The 18,644-nt window shown below is 40.8% G+C and overlaps 1 protein-coding gene across 2 annotated transcripts in view; it reads right to left on the reverse strand.

The window, feature by feature from the left end:
* Window positions 1–7,644: 7,644 nt before the first annotated feature.
* Window positions 7,645–18,644, reverse strand: part of LOC307123686 (B-cell receptor CD22-like) — a 23,593-nt gene continuing 12,593 nt past the window's right edge. For both annotated transcript variants that reach the window (XM_079812326.1, XM_079812327.1), the window contains exons 6-11: window positions 14,456–14,707; window positions 9,258–9,518; window positions 9,083–9,179; window positions 8,899–8,944; window positions 8,512–8,783; window positions 7,645–8,376 (exon numbers count right to left, since the gene is read on the reverse strand). In XM_079812326.1, coding sequence (XP_079668452.1) covers window positions 8,343–8,376; window positions 8,512–8,783; window positions 8,899–8,944; window positions 9,083–9,179; window positions 9,258–9,518; window positions 14,456–14,707 — 962 coding nt within the window. In that variant the 3' untranslated portion in view covers window positions 7,645–8,342. The remainder of the gene's footprint in view (window positions 8,377–8,511; window positions 8,784–8,898; window positions 8,945–9,082; window positions 9,180–9,257; window positions 9,519–14,455; window positions 14,708–18,644) is intronic.

Consider the following 18,644-nt stretch of genomic DNA (forward strand, 5'->3'; position numbering starts at 1 on the left):
CCCTATATATATATAGAGAGAGAGAGAATGTTTTCTGTGGTGAACCACTGAAGTGTGTATATATATATGATGCTGTGGCATTGTGGTTGGCCCCACCGAATCTCACTCCAAGATTTTTCGAAAAGTTGGCAGCTCTGCATTCACGCCTAAAAATGTGAATAGGGCCCATAGCCTGCAGAGCTCACTGAGATGACTAAACTGATAACCCTGCTCTCTGCTGCACCCTGCTGGACTGGAGGAAATCTCTACACAGTGCAGCAAAGCACATAGACAACGATTAAATATGAAAGAAAAAAACAAGAATCAGATTCACAAAAAACAAATGTTTCACAGTCATTCAGTATCAGAATCACATGTGTGAATCAGGGAAACTTGTAATTTACTGTGATTGTCTACTATTTCAGAAAAATATGAGAAACAAAATGCTTTCAGTTATTTATTATTGCAGTAAGAAAAACTTTTAACAAATTACATCTTAAATACTACTCTTTGTTTAGAAAATTACATTAACAGATTACAAAATTAAATCCTAGAGTTAGATATTTAATGAAACGCTGACACTAACCATCAGAAATGATGACTACTAATGAACTAATGAAGCTGAAAGATATGAGTCAAAGCTATCATGGAGACGAGAAATTAATTCTCACTGTAAGAGATGGCCCAGTGGTCATAGGAAATAATTTTAACAAGCTGGACAGAGGTTCGGTGGATCCCAAAGAAGGTGGTTTTATTAATATGAAAAATGAAAAAAATAATATATATTTACATGGTCACATACTGAAATACAAAAACTGAACAAAACAAAACTGCAACAATGTGCAAAGAAAGGCGATACCAAGTAATTTGGCCCAATCTGCAACAGGTCTATCCTTTGGCCATTAACAGACCAAGACTGGCCTTAAGCTCTACAGCTTCCCATTTATAAGGCTAGCTCCACCCTCGACCTGTACCAATTGAACAAGCCGGGGCCAACCATAGAATGCCATATACACAAAAGTATAAAAATAAAAAAACACTAAACATATACACAAATAACAATCAGTATAAACCCATGGGTACTTAAACATACTAGATAAAGAATATAAAAAGGAAAAGAAAAGAAAATAAACATTCAGCTGTTATTCCCCCCTCCCCCCAGACAAAACTACACATGGTTCAGTCCAAATTAGCATGCTAATGCTACAAAAAACTGTTTGATCCAGCTGGACTGTTTGATGGTACATCCTGGAAATGGAAGGCCAACAGACAAACAACAGGTTTGGGGAATTCTCACAAGAAATAAAGGTAATTCTGACTGAAATTAAACTGGGTTGTGAGTTTTTTTAAAGGAATTGTTGAACTGAACAAAATGTTGGAGCAAACAGACAAAAACAAAAACCAGTATCACACTCATTTGAAATAGGTAAAACAATTACACAACACCTTCTGATTTATAAGATGTTAAATGCCGGCATAATCAGGTAGTGATGTGTGCATGTGTGTCAGGGTCCATGTAATTCCTTATGTCACCAAGCTTAGCTTGTGACATTTCCCTCCCCTTCTCCAGACGCCTCATGAGGTGTCCGTGAGAGGTAGTCAGCAGTACAGTTCTGGGTGCCTGCTCTATAAAGGACTTCAAAATCAAATGGTTGAATGGCTAAAAACCATTGTGTAATTCTAGAGTTAGTGTCCCTCATTTGACCCAACCAGGACAGGGCCCGATGATCAGTTTCCAGTCTAAATTTGCGGCCCAGCAAATAATAACGTAAGGAGTCCAGGGCCCACTTGATAGCCAGACACTCCTTCTCCACCGTAGAGTATCTAGACTCTTAGTAGGAGCTTCCTACTAATGTAAGCTACTGGTCTTAGTTGTCCTGACTCTCCCTGAAACAAAACGGCTCCAATGCCGTGCTCGGAAGCATCTGTTTGTACAGTAAAAGCCTGTTCAAAATCAGGACTCTGCAGTATTGGCTCTTTGCAGAGAGAGTCTTTTAAGTCCTGAAAAGCAAGTTCACATTCATCAGTCCACACTACCTTGTTTGGTTTGTCCTTTTTGGTGAGGGTGGTCAGTGGAGCAGCTCGAGCAGAAAAGTTTGGTATAAAGCGTCTATACCACCCACTGAGCCCAAGGAAGGACCGCACTTGTTTCTTCGTCTGTGGCCTTTCAGCAGACTTAATAGCCTCAATTTTGCTGACTTAGGGCCGAATCACTCCATGTCCCAGAACAAATCCCAGGTACTGCGTTTCTCGCTTGGCCAAAAAGCACTTGTCGGGGCGAAGAGTGAGGCCTGCACTTTTAATCCTTCCTAGAACATCCTTCAGGTGAAGCAGATGTTCTTCCCACGACTGGCTATAGATGACAATGTCGTCTAGATAGGCGGCTGCATACCCCTCAGTACCTCGGAGGAGCTGATCCATCATCCGTTGAAAGGTGGATGGTGCTCCGTGGAGCCCAAAAGGTAGAACCCGGAAATGGAAGTGTCCAAACGGTGTTCGGAAGGCTGTCACTTCCTGACTCTCTGGGGTCAATGGGACCTGCCAATAACCCTTACATAGGTCTAGGGTGCTGATGTACTTAGCTCGTCCCAGTCGCTCCACAAGGTCATCTACTCTGGGCATGGGATAGGAGTCAAACTTACTCACAGTGTTTACTTTCCGGAAGTCCAAACAGAATCGAAGGCTACCATCTTTCTTGGGCACCAAGATGACTGGACTACTCCACTCACTGGCAGATGGCTCTATGACCCCCAGACTCTGCATTGCTTCCAACTCCTCTTTAAAGACAGGCAGGAGTCATTCTGGTATTCTGTAAACAGGTTGGCGAATGGGTTTAGCACTGTGTTGGGTAATGTGGTGTGAGACCATGTTGGTCAGACCAGGTGTCTCCTTGAATAGAACCGGTGGTATCAGGTCCAGTAATTGCTGTTTTTTATGCTCTGACAGTGGGCTCAAGTCCAGTTGAAAAGATTGGTGAGGAACAGGGAAGTACTGTTCCTCTAAATCCTCTTCGTCTTCCACTGCTCGGATGAACAAGGTTTGCACTGGGCTTGATTCACTGGTGGCAGTTGAAGAAACAGAGGTTGGAGGGCATGTATGCCACTTCTTGAGTAGGTTAACATGAAATGTCTGCAATGGCTTGCTTCTAGATGGAATGTAGACTTCGTAGGTGACTGGACCTACCTTCCGTTGAACCCGGTAAGGGCCCTGCCACTTGGCCAGTAGCTTGTTTTCTGAAGTAGGCAGAAGTAACAATACCTCATCTCCCTCCTCAAAGCTGCGGGTTCTGGCGTTTCGATCATACCATTCCTTTTGACGTGCTTGGTTCTGAAGGAGGTTTTGCCGAGCCATAGTCGTAGTTTTCTGCAACTGTTCTCTCATCTTCAGGACATAAGAAACAATGTTTATTGGACTTGGCTTTTCTGGTGCTTCCCAGGTCTCTCGTAAAACATCAAGAGGACCTCTGACTGGATGAGCATACAAGAGTTCAAATGGAGAAAATCCTGTCGATGCTTGGGGTACCTCCCGATACGCAAACAACAGGTATGGCAGCCACTTGTCCCAATCTTTTCCAGTCTCTGAAACAAACTTTTTCAGCATATTCTTCAAGGTTTTGTTGAACCTTTCAACCAAGCCATCTGTCTGAGGATGATAAGGGGTGGTTCTTACTCTCTTAATTCCCAAGATTTGATAAACCTGGTGAAGGGTGCGGCTCATGAAATTTGGTCCTTGATCTGTTAGGACTTCCTTAGGTATGCCTACTTTTGTGAAGAATCTGAGAAGTGCTGTCGCTACCTGCTTAGCAGTGATTTCTCTGAGAGGATAAGCCTCAGGGTATCTAGTGGCATAGTCACAGATAACAAGAATGAATCTGTTCCCTGACTGGCTCCTTTCCAGTGGACCTACCACATCTACTCCAATACGCTCAAAAGGCATATCAATGACAGGTAATGGGTTCAGTGGTGCATATGCAGGTTTGTAACTAGTTGTGATTTGACACTCGGGGCAGGACCTGCAGAACTCTTTCACTTCAGTATACATCTTAGGCCAATAAAACCTCTTAGAAATTCTCATTAGGGTCTTCATGAATCCTAAGTGACCAGACCAAGGAATTGTATGTCCAAGCTCAAGCACTTCTTTCCTGTAAGCTTTTGGTACCACCAACTGAGTTCCTTCCTCCTCACTCTTTCTATAGAGTAAGCCTGCCTTGAGAACATATGTTTCTCCCAAACCTTGCAAGAGACAACCTTCCTCCTTAGCCTGCTTAAAACACTCCTCTAGAGAGGGGTTTTCCTTTTGTAATGCATCTAGGTTGTTATGTATGGTAACATCAGACTCTGCTAGTTCAGGTTCCCCCAGATCTAGCTCAACATGGTCAGTGTTACCAACAAGTCTCTTCACCTCCTCCCTACGCCGCTCTAACCTATCTTCCTCAGTGGGCTTAGGCTCTGCCCCTATGTCAGCAGTTGAAAAAGGCATCTCATTCAAATCATTAGTCTCAGTCTCCTGCCTTATACGCTGGGTTTGAGCTCTCGTAACTACACCACACCAAGTGCTACTCTGCACTAGATCAGACAAAACAGGGATATCCGTTCCCAGCAAAATGGGCTAGGGGAGATTGGTGGCTACCCCTACTCTCATCAGATAAGGCTGGCTGTGGATCTCAATATATACATCTGCTGTGGGTAACTCTGTTCTATCTCCATGAACACAGACAATTGAGACCGTTTCCTCCTCACTCCATACGTCAGTAACTGAGCAGATTGTGAAATACTGGCCCGTCTGGCACCAACAACCATGCCACGCTCAATATTGCTTAAATCACCTTTCTTTCCCATTCTGACATTCAGTTTGGAGTTCAGGAGATTGTCCTGACCAGAACCACACCCCTTAAATGCATTGAAGCAACTGCCATGTGATTGGTTGATTAGATAATTGCATTTAATAAGGAAATTGAACAGGTGTTCCTAATAATACTTTAGGTGAGTGTATATAACGCACAGTGTTTCCGTGTTTGTCCAAAGCAAATGAATATAAGGCATTGTCTGTCAGTTGCTAAGTATCTAGCTGTAACATTCTAACACCACATCGTTTTACACTGTATACGTTTGGTACCGCAATGCAGGGTTAACAGCTCAAAAGCGGCGCTAATCCTCGGAGCAGTGTTTCATAACCCCAAGTAAAAAGCAGCTAAATTACAAGCAGAGGAGGAAAGTCCAGGGGTCAGAAAGTAAAAATCCTGCCATATTTTTATTCCACTCATGAACTCAGTCAGCGGAATTCACTAATTAATTCTACATCCTGGCTGAAAAACTGTGCTATTAGCAAATCCAGGTGTTTGGAACTAAATATGTTCACATTTCAAAGTCTTTGCTGCCCTGTGGTGGACATCTTGAGTCACTGACAATCAGGTAATGTTGTGACTCATGACTGGCCAGCCAGCACAGCCATGTGGGGACCAGATGGGTTTGACCTGGGCTGTCTAATACCCCTTTTTTCACCAAGGCAGTGCTGGTGCTGGTTCGGAGCCAGAGCCTATTTCAAATCTAGTTCTTTGTCTTTCCACACCAAAAGCACCAGCTCCAAACCAGGAAATGTGGTTCTTAAGTAGCACTAAAACATTGCTAGTCTAGAAGTAAGAACCGCTTGCGTTAGGGGCTAGGGGCGGGGTTACCGAGACCAACAAGACGAACACAAACTTGTGACCACCATTTTTTAAGTAGCAGCTAATGGAGCTAATAGCTGCTCGATTGTAATATCCCTCTATACAAATTACGGTGAGCTGCACGAATGCATTGGATTTGCTGTGTTTTGATGCCAATGTAGGATCATAAAGCCATGAGCATCAATAGTAACACAATGTTCGCCATTGTTGATGGAAGGCTTGTTCGAGATGCATCGGCGCTGTGCAGACTGATCGCCATGTGACATCAAAGTACAACGAGAGCATACGACTCCTTATGCTTTTGAATCACTCTTGCGGTATTTTGATATCATATGCTGATCGGTCTGCGCAGCGCCGATGCATCTCGAGCCTGGTGTGTTGCTGAGAAAGATGAGACGTATACAGTGATGTACGACCTGGCTCTGTGGCAGCTCTCTATCATGTGGAAGGGCAAACTGGTTTTTAGATGGCTCGTCAGTCGAACCAACTCCGAACTGGCACTAGCACTGGCCCTGAACTAGCACCCGGTTCATTCTGGTGGAAAAAGGGTAAAACAGGTCCCACATGGGTTAGCCCAGATACAATAAAAACAAAGTGTGCACACTACAAGCTGTTAAATGTAACACTTATTCCGTGTTGGAGTTAATGAGATAATTAAGTGATTGAGTGATGATTTAGCATTTGTGATGAACACCTGATGTTAACAAGCATAACCACTGAAGGACAGAGAAACAATAACTACATCTGACTTCAGCCAAACCCTTAGATGAAATCAACTAAAGATAAAAGAAGAAATGTAATCTCTGAAGATCTCAGCAGAGGAGGATTAAACAACTCCACAAACAGCATTACCAGCTTCACACATTACTAACCAGACTGACTTTATTTCTGTCAGACGTCTAGAGAAGCTCCTTTTGAGAATTAACAGAGGTTTAGATGTTGATGATTTATTGAAAATAATAGTTTCGATTGATGGACTCAACCATTGGTGATCAGTGTTTCCTTTAGTTTAGCTCTTGACTTTTTAACATTATTTTTTGTCTGGCTGTTTGTTATGGCGTGTATAGCAAGAGAAAATGTGATCAGTTGATGTTGGCTCATTGATATATGAATATAATCATCAGGTTGGGGCTTAATTCACTGAACTTATGTCTGACATTTGTTATTAATTTCTGTTTGATTATTGTTGGTAAATGGTAAAAATGGTAAATGGACTGCATTTATATAGCGCTTTTAACAGACCTACGGCCATCCAAAGCGCTTTACATTTGCCTCACATTCACCCATTCATACACTCATTCACACACCGACGGCGGTGCATGCAAGGCGCCATCCAGCTCGTCGGGAGCAGCTGGGGTTAGGTGTCTTGCTCATGGACACCTCGGCACTTGGTCAGGTGGAACCGGGGATCGAACCACCAACCTTCCAGTTTGTAGACAACCTACATGAACCACTGAGCCACTGCCGCCCCATTGTTGTGATTCTACAGCAAGAGACTCAGTTTAATCAGAAATTATCAGAATGCATTGTACACTAAACATTTTGAACTCCTGCTAGATCAACTCAAACTCAAACAATATTAGTGATCCTGTAGGTGGCGCCAGATCACAGAAATGTTCCTCCTTTATACGAGGTGTATGTATGAGCTGGAGGGTTTCATATTGAGCTACTTTCTATTGAAAACAGTTGGCAACACTGTGCAGAGGAACATTGTTTTGGTCATTCCTGATGTGCCCAGGGTAACAAGTGATCGCCTTATGCAAATATCACTAATGACATCAAAACTCTCAATAACCAAATAAAAACGCATATCTGAAATATTATGTCTTATGAGCAGGTGGCTGGGAATTATTATAACTTGGCTAGGCCATTTATAGGCAATTAGAACAAAGTAGACTAGTTTAAAGATTGGAATTATCAACATAAATCTTGTTTTGTTAACCTAGTCCTGACAGCTCTGAAATATTAATAACTCACCACAGTGATTTAAACAAGGCAAACACGGTTTGGAAGATGGTTTTATGATGTACTCATTATTTTAATTTTGTTACATTTGAAAAAAAAAATTACATAGTAAACAGTGTAGCTTTAAATTTAATAACATCATTGCAAAATATATTATTACAGTATTAATTCAAAATATTAAGAAAAATAAAATACCCAGCACTTTACAGTAATGAGAGTGTTTGGTGTAAAATGTGCTAAATTGTCATCACAATGATGTCATAATAAGACTTTCCGGCAATTCTTAGATTTAATGTATTTAGCGATAAAATCACACAGTATGACGAGAGAAGAGGAAACATCTGTTCTACATTGACTGTACAAAGCGAGAGCTAAAAGACCTTTGACTATTACAGGTATCAGTGCGTTCGTGTGTGTGTGTGTGTGTGTGTGTTTGTGTGTGTGAGTGTGTGAGTGTGTATGTGTGTGTGAGTGTGTGAGTGTGTGCACGTGTGTGTGTGTGTGTGTGCTCGTGTGCCTGTGCGTGTGCTTGTGATACTGGCAATCAATTCAGATCGTAATAAAAAAGCTGATTATAAAGCGAAATCCATTCATATCTCAACAGTAAAACATTCCCATAAATGTGTAAATAGATCAAATCATGAGGAGCGGGAGATGGGAACATGACCTGGGCTGGACTCAAATCCGGGTCTCCTGTCAGCATCAACAGGAAGTGGCTCCGACCACATGCTCTTTACTTGACAGCGCTGTAGATCGACTCCTCAGGTCTGAGGAGAAATTACACAAACATGTTCATGTGGCATTTCAGGAGGTGACAATCCATCCTCTCAACAACACAAAAGCAAGAGCTCTGATAAAGCACTGGATGTGTTTTATTTGGGTTCTGATGAATCGTTTCTCACCTGTTGGCGTCAGACGGATGATGCGTCTCGATGCTCTGACAGTCGTACTCTTCATTCTTCTTCATGTCTTTGTTCTTGAAGTGATGGACACTGGCATACTGAACCTCTTCACCATCTGCAGAGTCTTTATCTGTTTGTTTTCTCCCAGAGCGTGCGGGTTTCTTTGCTTTAATGTTGGTGTACAGATCATCCCTCTGATTGGCTGATACCAGTGAATACAGTGGAATCTCATTGGTCGAAGCCGTTTCTGCTGATCTGCCAGAGCGATCCTCCTGCAGTTTTATCAGATAAGATATCACACAGATATATCAACAGATTGTAAATCTTATATTTTCTAGTTAAATATAATATTCATGTCATTGTAGATTCAGGTATTATCAAACTTGCCTGATTTTGTCTGATAACTTCAGCTCCACCGTCTCTCCTCTTCTTCCTGGAGAAAAAAATGTTTTTGTTAGAAAGTACTGAAAGTAATTTATTGTAAGAAACATTTCATATTTTTTATTAAGTTCAACAAATTTTGCATTAATATTTATTTTTGAAAATAATTTAATGCTCAACATTCACTCACTTTATGAACACAATGATGATGATGAAGATGATGAAGATGATGAAGATCAATCCCGCCACGAGCCCAGAAACTGTGTGCAGAGCCGCTCTCTGAACCCCTGAAACAAGATCATCATGAAGATCATTTCACACGAGAGACAGATGAAACTGAAAGAGTGTGTGTTTATAGGAAATACCTTTAACAGAGAGTGAAACAGACGCTGATCTCTGAGATCCGTATTTATTCTGAGCCTCACAGTAGAAGCGTCCACTGGAACTGGAGTTAAAGCTGGAGATGCTGAAACTCTGTCCAGATCCAACAGCTGAGGTTTGATCCTCCTTAAACCAGCTGAAGTTAAGAGCCGGAGGGTTTGAGTCACTGATGCAGCTCAGAGTCACTGAATCTCCCTCCACTATTACAGACCGACTGACCCACACTGAGACGCTCTCTGGAGGATCTACAGGAAATATATATAAAACATGAATATAATTATTTATTAATGCCATGACCTTCCATAATCATTATTAAATTACTGAAGTTTATCTGTAAGTATAGATCAAAATAGTGATGAAAAAGGTACAAATCTACATCTGAACTGGTGCAAAATTAATAAAACAATATTACATTTTCAGATTTATATCAACCCAAGAATAAGATTTATAAAAAGGATCACTAAACACAGATTCATACTTTACATTCATTTTGAATAATACACAGTAAATTCCCCGGTGTTGAATTAACACCGCTCGGTGTTCATATGGGAACCACCAGCAGGTGTTAAAGTAACACTGAAGCAGTGTTAGAGTTAATAAGATACTTAAGTGATTAATTGAGTGATGATTGTTTGATTATTGAAGACACCTGATGATAATGAGCAGAATCACTGAAGGAAAGAGAAACACAAGAACTACAACTGACTTCAGCCACAGCCTTAGATGAAATCAACTGAAGACATTAAATCTCTCTTATTACAAACCAGATTGACTTTATTTCTGACATCTACAGAAGTTCTTATTGAGAATTAACAGAGGTTTAGAGGTTGATGTTGTATTGAAAATATTTGGTCACCATTATGGTGATCAATGTTTCCTTTAGCTGGGCAGTTTGACTCTTGGCTTTTGATGTCAGTTTATGGTCTTTGTAACAGTGTTTACTCAAACAAAAACACATAATTTGTTGCGAAAGAAACCATAAACAAAGATGGTCATTTGATGTGTCTTTCAACATCATAGAGAAGACGGATAATTGACACATAAAAAATAAAATTGTCAAATTGTTATTAGTAGATTTTATACCAGCAATCATTTCTTGCTAGATATCAAATATTCTGAATTTTGTTATTTAAATACATTGTGAAGAAAAACACTTTAGGCACACCCACACAATCATCAATAATCCGCATATTAATCTCAATGACGGTGACATGCTTCATGCTGCAATGCATGCTGGGATATATAATCATCATAGTATAACACTCATGACTCCCAGCATGCATTGCAGCATGTCACCATTGTTGAGATTCATATGATGATTCTTGATGTCTGTGTGAGCAAACAATTTTTCCCTCCTAAATGTATCTAAAAATCATAATTTAGGATGACTGATCTGTGGCAGTAAAGCATTTATGGTGAAAATCTATTAAAACAACTTTTATTAACATTTCTATTATCCACTTTTCTCAAAGGTTATTTTGGTCAACAACAAAAAAATCTTTATGATGATAACTATTTCACCTAATAATGTATGTTTATGGATTCCTTTGCAACAAAGTATGTGTTCCAGTTAACTCTGTTACTAAGACCACAAACTGACGTAAAATGCCAAGTCAAACTGCCCAACTAAAATAAACACTCATCTCCATAACGGTGACCAAATATTTCCCATAAAACATCAACCTCTAAACCTCTGTTAATTCTCAAAAAGAACTGTAGACAAATGACAGAAATAAAGTCAGTCTGGTTTATAATATGAGAGATTAAGGCCTGGTTTCACAAACAGGGTTTAGGCTAAACTAGGATTAGGCATTAGTTCAATTAGTACATTTAAGTAACTTTTATAAATGTGCCCTAGAAAAAAACATTACTGGTGTGTATCTTAAGACAAAACAATGGGACTGACATATTTTAAGATACATCAGTGCAAGTTTCTTTCAGTTAACACAACTCAAACATGCTTTTTAGTCTAAGACCAGCTTAAGCCTTGTCTGTGAAACTGGGGGTTAATGTCTTTTCAGTTGATGTCATCTTAAGCTGTGGCTGTAGTTGTGTTTCTCTGTCCTTCAGTGATTCTGCTCATTATCATCAGGGGCTAAAATCTGCAGGGTCGTAGCTCTCAGAGGGGCCTGTACCATGATGGTAGTTTGACAAACTCAGGGTTACAGGATTAGTTTTGAGTTGACAAAACCAGACCAATCTATTCAGGCTTTGTTGGTCCCATGATGCTGATCATCAGCTTTCTCTGTCAACTCAGGCTTTGATCCTGAGTTTAGGATTTTAGCTGTGACATCAGCAGTGAACAGCCAATCACACGCTGTGGATCAGTCAAACTGAGATTCATTTCTCTCTTCTGCAGAATATTACATGATTGAAAAATATTAAGAATTTAAACAAATAGACAGGAAAAAAAGAGCTGTCTATGAAAGAGGATAACTTAAAGAAATATATTATACGTCAATGCAAGTAAAAGTTATGAAGTTAGTTTAGTTGATATATAGAGAGAATTGAACATTTAAGATCACATGTAGTCATTTTTATAGCTTTATTTATTGATTTTAAAGCTTATTTGTATGACCTTTATATAGGCTATTAATATTAATTTTAACTAAGTGCCTATTAATGATTGATTAACTAAAATATATAAGGGTATAATTACATAAATGATATCTAAATCATTCAAAAGTATTATTATTATAAATAAGCATTGTTAAAAGCCAGACGCGTTAGTCTTTAAAAACCATTTGCTATAGTGACCTTTAATGTGGAGTAGAAACAGGGGGCGTGGCTTCATTGCATCAGAGGCGTGTCACTTTGCTCGCAGCTGATTGGTCCAATTTCAGTTTGAGATGTCTTATCCAGAACATAACCTGCCCTGGAGCAGGTTAGCCATGGAGAGTAAGTTACTATGGAGATGAACACTGCTAAAAGCCAAACCACTTTAATGGTACCTAAAACCCAGGATTGGCACAAACTCAGGTCGTGTTCTGCGGTCCTGTGCTGATCAGCTCGCAGGGCTCTTTACATCCATATTTAACGAGTCCCTTGCTACATCTGTTGTCCCCACCTCCTTCAAACGATCCTCCATCATCCCTGTACCTAAGATCAGTAAACCCTCTTGCCTAAATGACTATCGTCCAGTGGCTCACATCTTTAGTCATGAAGGTCTTTGAGAGACTCATTAAAAACAACATTTGCTCCTCCATTCCTGACACTTTGGACCCTCTTCAGTTTGCCTATCGTCCCAATAGATCGACTGAAGATGCCATCTCTCACGTCCTTCACTCCTGCCTCACTCACATCGACAGCAAAAGTGGGAACTATGTCAGGCTGCTATTTATTGACTATAGCTCAGCCTTTAACACCATAGTTCCCATTAAGCTAACACACAAACTCCTGGATCTAGGCCTGAATTCTTCTCTCTGCCTCTGGATTGAAGATTTCCTCACTGGCAGACCCCAGGCGGTGAGAGTAGGCCAGTTCACCTCCACCTCCATCACCCTGAGTGTTGGAGCTCCACAGGGCTGTGTGCTGAGTCCCCTGCTCTACTCTCTCTACACCCATGACTGTTTGTCCACACACTGCTCCACCTCTATCATCAAGTTTGCTGATGATACTGTTGTCCTGGGTCTCATCTCCAACAACAATGAGACGGCATACTTGGACGAAGTGGAGCAACTGACATCATGGTGCCAGGACAACTGTCTCTCTCTGAATGTTAACAAGACCAAAGAACTGATTGTGGACTTCAGGAAGAGACAGCATCGGTCATACTCCCCTCTCATGATCAGCGGGACACCGGTAGAGAGAGTGAGCAGCTTCAAATACCTGGGTGTGAACATCTCCGAGGATCTGACCTGGACTACACACATCCAGACACAGGTGAAAAAAGCCAGGCAAAGACTGTACCACCTGCGCCAGCTGAGGAAATTCAGGGTTTCACCAGCCATCCTGAAAACTTTCTATCGAGGGGCGATAGAAAGTGTCCTGACTCAGTGCATCACAGCGTGGTACGGGAACAGCACCAGTCACGACTGCAAAGCCCTGCAAAGAGTGGTGCGCTTATCCGAGCGCATCTCAGGCTCAGCTCTCCCGTCTCTGCAGGACATCTACACCAAACGCTGCAGAGGTAGAGCTACCAAAATCATCAGAGACATAAATCACCCTGCAAACTCTCACTTCACCCTGCTGCCATCTGGTAAGCGCTTCCGTAGCCTGATGGCAAAGACTGAAAGACTCAGGAGGAGTTTCTTCCCCCAGGCCATCAGACTCCTGAACTCAGTCACGTGACTTCACTTCACCCCGCACACGCATAAACATCCAGTTTATACATTAACATTCACATACTGCCATTGCACTGCACTTTACGTTCCTATTGTTACTGTGTAACAACCTGTAATAAACCTGTTTGCACATCATACTCCTGTTTGCACATTATACTCCGATTTGCAATTATACCTATTGCATGCACATCATACTTCTCTATATATAAATATATATATTATATATATATATATATATTTTATGTTAACCACTTATTTTTAAGTCTACAGTTTATCTCACTTATCATATCCACTTACTTTATATTTTTATTTTATTTTTTTATTTTTATCTTATTTCCTATTTTTATCTTACTTCATTTATTTATAACTCTACTTATGTTAATACTTTTTATTCTAATTTTATTCTATTTCTATTTTAATTTCCCTTGTGTTCTTGTAACTGTTATTTGCACTGTCCATGGAGCGGACCTGTTTACATTTCACTGCCAGTTGTATATTGTGTATATAACTGTGTATGTGACAAATAAAACTCTTGAATCTTGAATCTTGAAAAAACTAAGCTTAAACATATCTGGCTAGCAGCTAAACCGGCTTCATGGTATAGGCCCCAGGTGTCTTCAATAATCAAACAATCATCACTCAATTAATCACTTAAGTATCTTATTAACTCTTACACTGCTTCAGTGTTACTTTAACACCTGCGGGTGGTTCCCATATGAACACCGAGCGGTGTTAATTCAACACCAGGGAATTTACTGTGTATTAATAAATCATGTCTGATTAACTAAAATGTCATGCAGTCTGTATGATTGGGCCTGAATTTATCAAACAACCCTGAGCTAAATTCTGAATAATCTGTGAAATATTTCTCTAATATTAATGAATCAGTTTATACTCACATTCAACTTTAAGATAATCAGCAGGAGAGATCAGATGCTCATATCCTCTTACAGCACATTGATAGTTTCCTGCATCAGAACGACTGACTGACCACAGCTGAAGCTGATTCACTTTCACAATTCCTTTAGTTAATCTCTGTGTGTTTCTGTACCAGATGAATGTTGTGTGTTCAGGCAGAGAGCAGCTGCTCTTACATCTCAGAGTGACTGAATCTCCCACTTTCACACTCTGATGTGTCTCCACCTGCAGGTCTGACAGCACAACAACAACAACAACAACAACAACATCAACAACAACAACAACAACAACAACATCAACAACAACAACAACAACAACAACAACAACAACAACAACAACATCAACAACAACAACAAAAACAAATATAGCTGCAAGCAGCAATACCGGGGCCAAGCGCAAAGAAGAAGACAAGACATGCCAAAATGGCTGGCAGTGTCAGATCAACTGGAGCAATGAGCAATTAATCACGTTTTAAGATGATTTTAAGCAAAAGGCTGAAAATGTATTGTAGTCTGAGAGTGTCAGACCAACTGCAACAATTAACAATTATACAGTTTAAGAAGATGAGGCAAAATGGCTGAAATATCATATATTGAGTCACTGATAATGTAAGTTAATGGTTTATCACTTTTGACCAATAGGTGGCACAGATACGAAATTGATGTGGTGTGGTCAGAATAAGGGAACAATGACACATGCAAAGTTTGATGCCAATATGTCAAAGCATTGCAGAGATACAGCCTCAAGAGTAATTTTGGCATAATGGCTCAACTTCGTCGCTGCGGTTTACAAAAACGGTTTCATCTATTGATGCAAAATCCCTAACTTTTTGTTGACACAGTCTGAAGATGATACGATTCGATTTTGGTGGAAATTGGACAAACGGTCTAGGATGAGTTTGAAAAAGTAGGTTTTGATCAAATAAGAACATTGAGGACAGGATGTTTGACCAAATATGGAAAAATTAGTATCTCTGTTTTCGGCATGAGCCAATGACTGTATTATGACCAGTTTCATTAAACTAGGCTAATTTAATCAAAAGTTATTAGCATGTTTGTAAATTTTGTTATAACCTCTGACCACAAGGTGGCACTGCCCCAAAACGTTTTGAGTACCTTCAAAGCATGGTGCGGAAGACATGATTTTTGGACAAACAGTTCAAAAGTTATATGAGCAAAAATAGCCATTTTTTGTATCTCCGGACCAGTAGGTGGCGCTGCGCCGAAACGCTGCATGTTGCTTCAAGTCATGCTTGTGATGACATATACCAAGATTGGTTTGAATACGATAAAGCGTTGTGGAGATATAGGCTTATGAGTGTTTTTGCAACCGCTACGCAAAATTTGTGTGCGCGTTTATCAAAAACGATTTGACAAATCAACTTGATTTGCAAGATTTTTTGTCAGCATGGTCTGAAGATGATCTGGTTCAATTTTCGTGCAAATCGGACAAACCGTCTAGGACGAGTTCGCAAAAGTAGTTTTTTTGGAAAATTAAATATGGCGGGGAAATTGTCATGACCGAAAATGACGTCATAGGGTGCAATTGAATCGGCATGAGCCAATGACTCTATTATGACCAGTTTCAATATACTAGGCTAATTTAATCAAAAGTTATTAGCATTTTTGTCAAGTTTGTTATATCTTTTGACCACAAGGTGGCACTGCCCTAAAACTTTTTGAGTACCTTCAGGGCATAGCAAGGAAGTCACAAACCGAGTTTAGTAACAATATACTAATGCATTTGTAAAATATAGCATTTTTTGACAAAATTCAAAATGGCCGACAGCCAAAATGGCCGATATGGTAAAATTGAATATCAGACGACTCGGCATGCCGTCCTGAATGTAACGAGACCACTTTTATGATTTTTGGACAAACAGTTCAGAAGTTAAAAGCAAAAATAGCAATTTTTCGTATCTCCGGACCAGTAGGTGGCGCTGCGCCGAAACGCTGTTTGTTGCCTCAAGTCATGCTTGTGATGACATGTACCAAGTTTGGTTTGAATACGATAAAGCGTTGCGGAGATATTGCCTTAAGAGTGTTTTTGCAACCGCTACGTAAAATTTGTTTGTGCGTTTATCGCAAATGATTTGACGAATCAACTTGATTTGCAAGATTTTTTGTCAGCATGGTCTGAAGATGATCTGGTTCAATTTTCGTGCAAATCGGATGAACCGTCTAGGACGAGTTCGTAAAAGTAGGTTTTTCGGAAAATTCAAAATGGCGGGAAAATTTTTATGACGTCATAGGGTGCAATCGAATCGTCTTGAGCCAAGGAATCAGAGGAAAAAAGAATTTTGTTTCTAGCCCTTATGGTTCAAAAGTTATTAGCATAAACATGAGTCACATTTTGGACTGATGGTGGCGCTAGAGGGATTGAGTTTGAGACTCCAAATTTGCTACGGTGACATTTCAGACTGTCTTCTATTAGTGTGCCAAATTTCACAACTTTTTACCATACGGTTCTATGGGCTGCCATAGACTTCGTGGCGGAAGAAGAAGAAGAAGAAGAAGAAGAAGAAGAAGAAGAAGAAGAAGATGAATAATAATAATAAGAACGGGAACGGTTTCAATAGGTGCCTTCGCACCTTCGGTGCTTGGCCCCTAACAACAACAACAACAACAACAACAACAACAACAACAACATCAACAACTTCATCAACAACAACATATATAGTGCACTGTCTGAATCGGTCCCTATCCCCTATATAGTGCACTGTCTGAATCAGTCCCTATCCCCTATATAGTGCACTGTCTGAATCTGTCCCTATCCCCTATATAGTGCACTGTCTGAATCGTTCCCTATCCCCTATAAAGTGCACTGTCTGAATCAGTCCCTATCCCCTATATAGTGCACTGTCTGAATCGGTCCCTATCCCCTATATAGTGCACTGTCTGAATCGGTCCCTATCCCCTATATAGTGCACTGTCTGAATCAGTCCCTATCCCCTATAAAGTGCACTGTCTGAATCGGTCCCTATCCCCTATATAGTGCACTGTCTGAATCGGTCCCTATCCCCTATATAGTGCACAGTCTGAATCGGCCCCTATCCTCTATATAGTGCACTGTCTGAATCAGTCCCTATCCCCTATATAGTGCACTGTCTGAATCGGTCCCTATCCCCTATATAGTGCACTGTCTGAATCAGTCCCTATCCCCTATATAGTGCACTGTCTGAATCAGTCCCTATCCCCTATATAGTGCACTGTCTGAATCGTTCCCTATCCCCTATAAAGTGCACTGTCTGAATCGGTCCCTATCCCCTATATAGTGCACTGTCTGAATCGGCCCCTTTCCCCTATATAGTGCACTGTCTGAATCGGTCCCTATCCCCTATATAGTGCACTGTCTGAATCAGTCCCTATCCCCTATATAGTGCACTGTCTGAATCAGTCCCTTTCCCCTATATAGTGCACTGTCTGAATCATTCCCTATCCCCTATATAGTGCACTGTCTGAATCGGCCCCTATCCCCTATATAGTGCACTGTCTGAATCATTCCCTATCCCCTATATAGTGCACTGTCTGAATCATTCCCTATCCCCTATATAGTGCACTGTCTGAATCAGTCCCTTTCCCCTATATAGTGCACTGTCTGAATCATTCCCTATCCCCTATATAGTGCACTGTCTGAATCATTCCCTATCCCCTATATAGTGCACTGTCTGAATCGGCCCCTATCCCCTATATAGTGCACTGTCTGAATCGGTCCCTATCCCCTATATAGTGCACTGTCTGAATCAGTCCCTATCCCCTATATAGTGCACTGTCTGAATCGTTCCCTATCCCCTATATAGTGCACTGTCTGAATCAGTCCCTTTCCCCTATATAGTGCACTGTCTGAATCATTCCCTATCCCCTATATAGTGCACTGTCTGAATCAGTCCCTATCCCCTATATAGTGCACTGTCTGAATCGGCCCCTATCCCCTATATAGTGCACTGTCTGAATCGGCCCCTATCCCCTATATAGTGCACTGTCTGAATCGGCCCCTATCCCCTATATAGTGCACTGTCTGAATCGGCCCCTATCCCCTATATAGTGCACTGTCTGAATCAGTCCCTTTCCCCTATATAGTGCACTGTCTGAATCATTCCCTATCCCCTATATAGTGCACTGTCTGAATCAGTCCCTATCCCCTATATAGTGCACTGTCTGAATCGGCCCC

Source organism: Gobio gobio, assembly GCF_949357685.1.
Source record: "Gobio gobio genome assembly, chromosome: 3".
Classification (NCBI taxonomy): Eukaryota; Metazoa; Chordata; class Actinopteri; order Cypriniformes; family Gobionidae; genus Gobio; species Gobio gobio.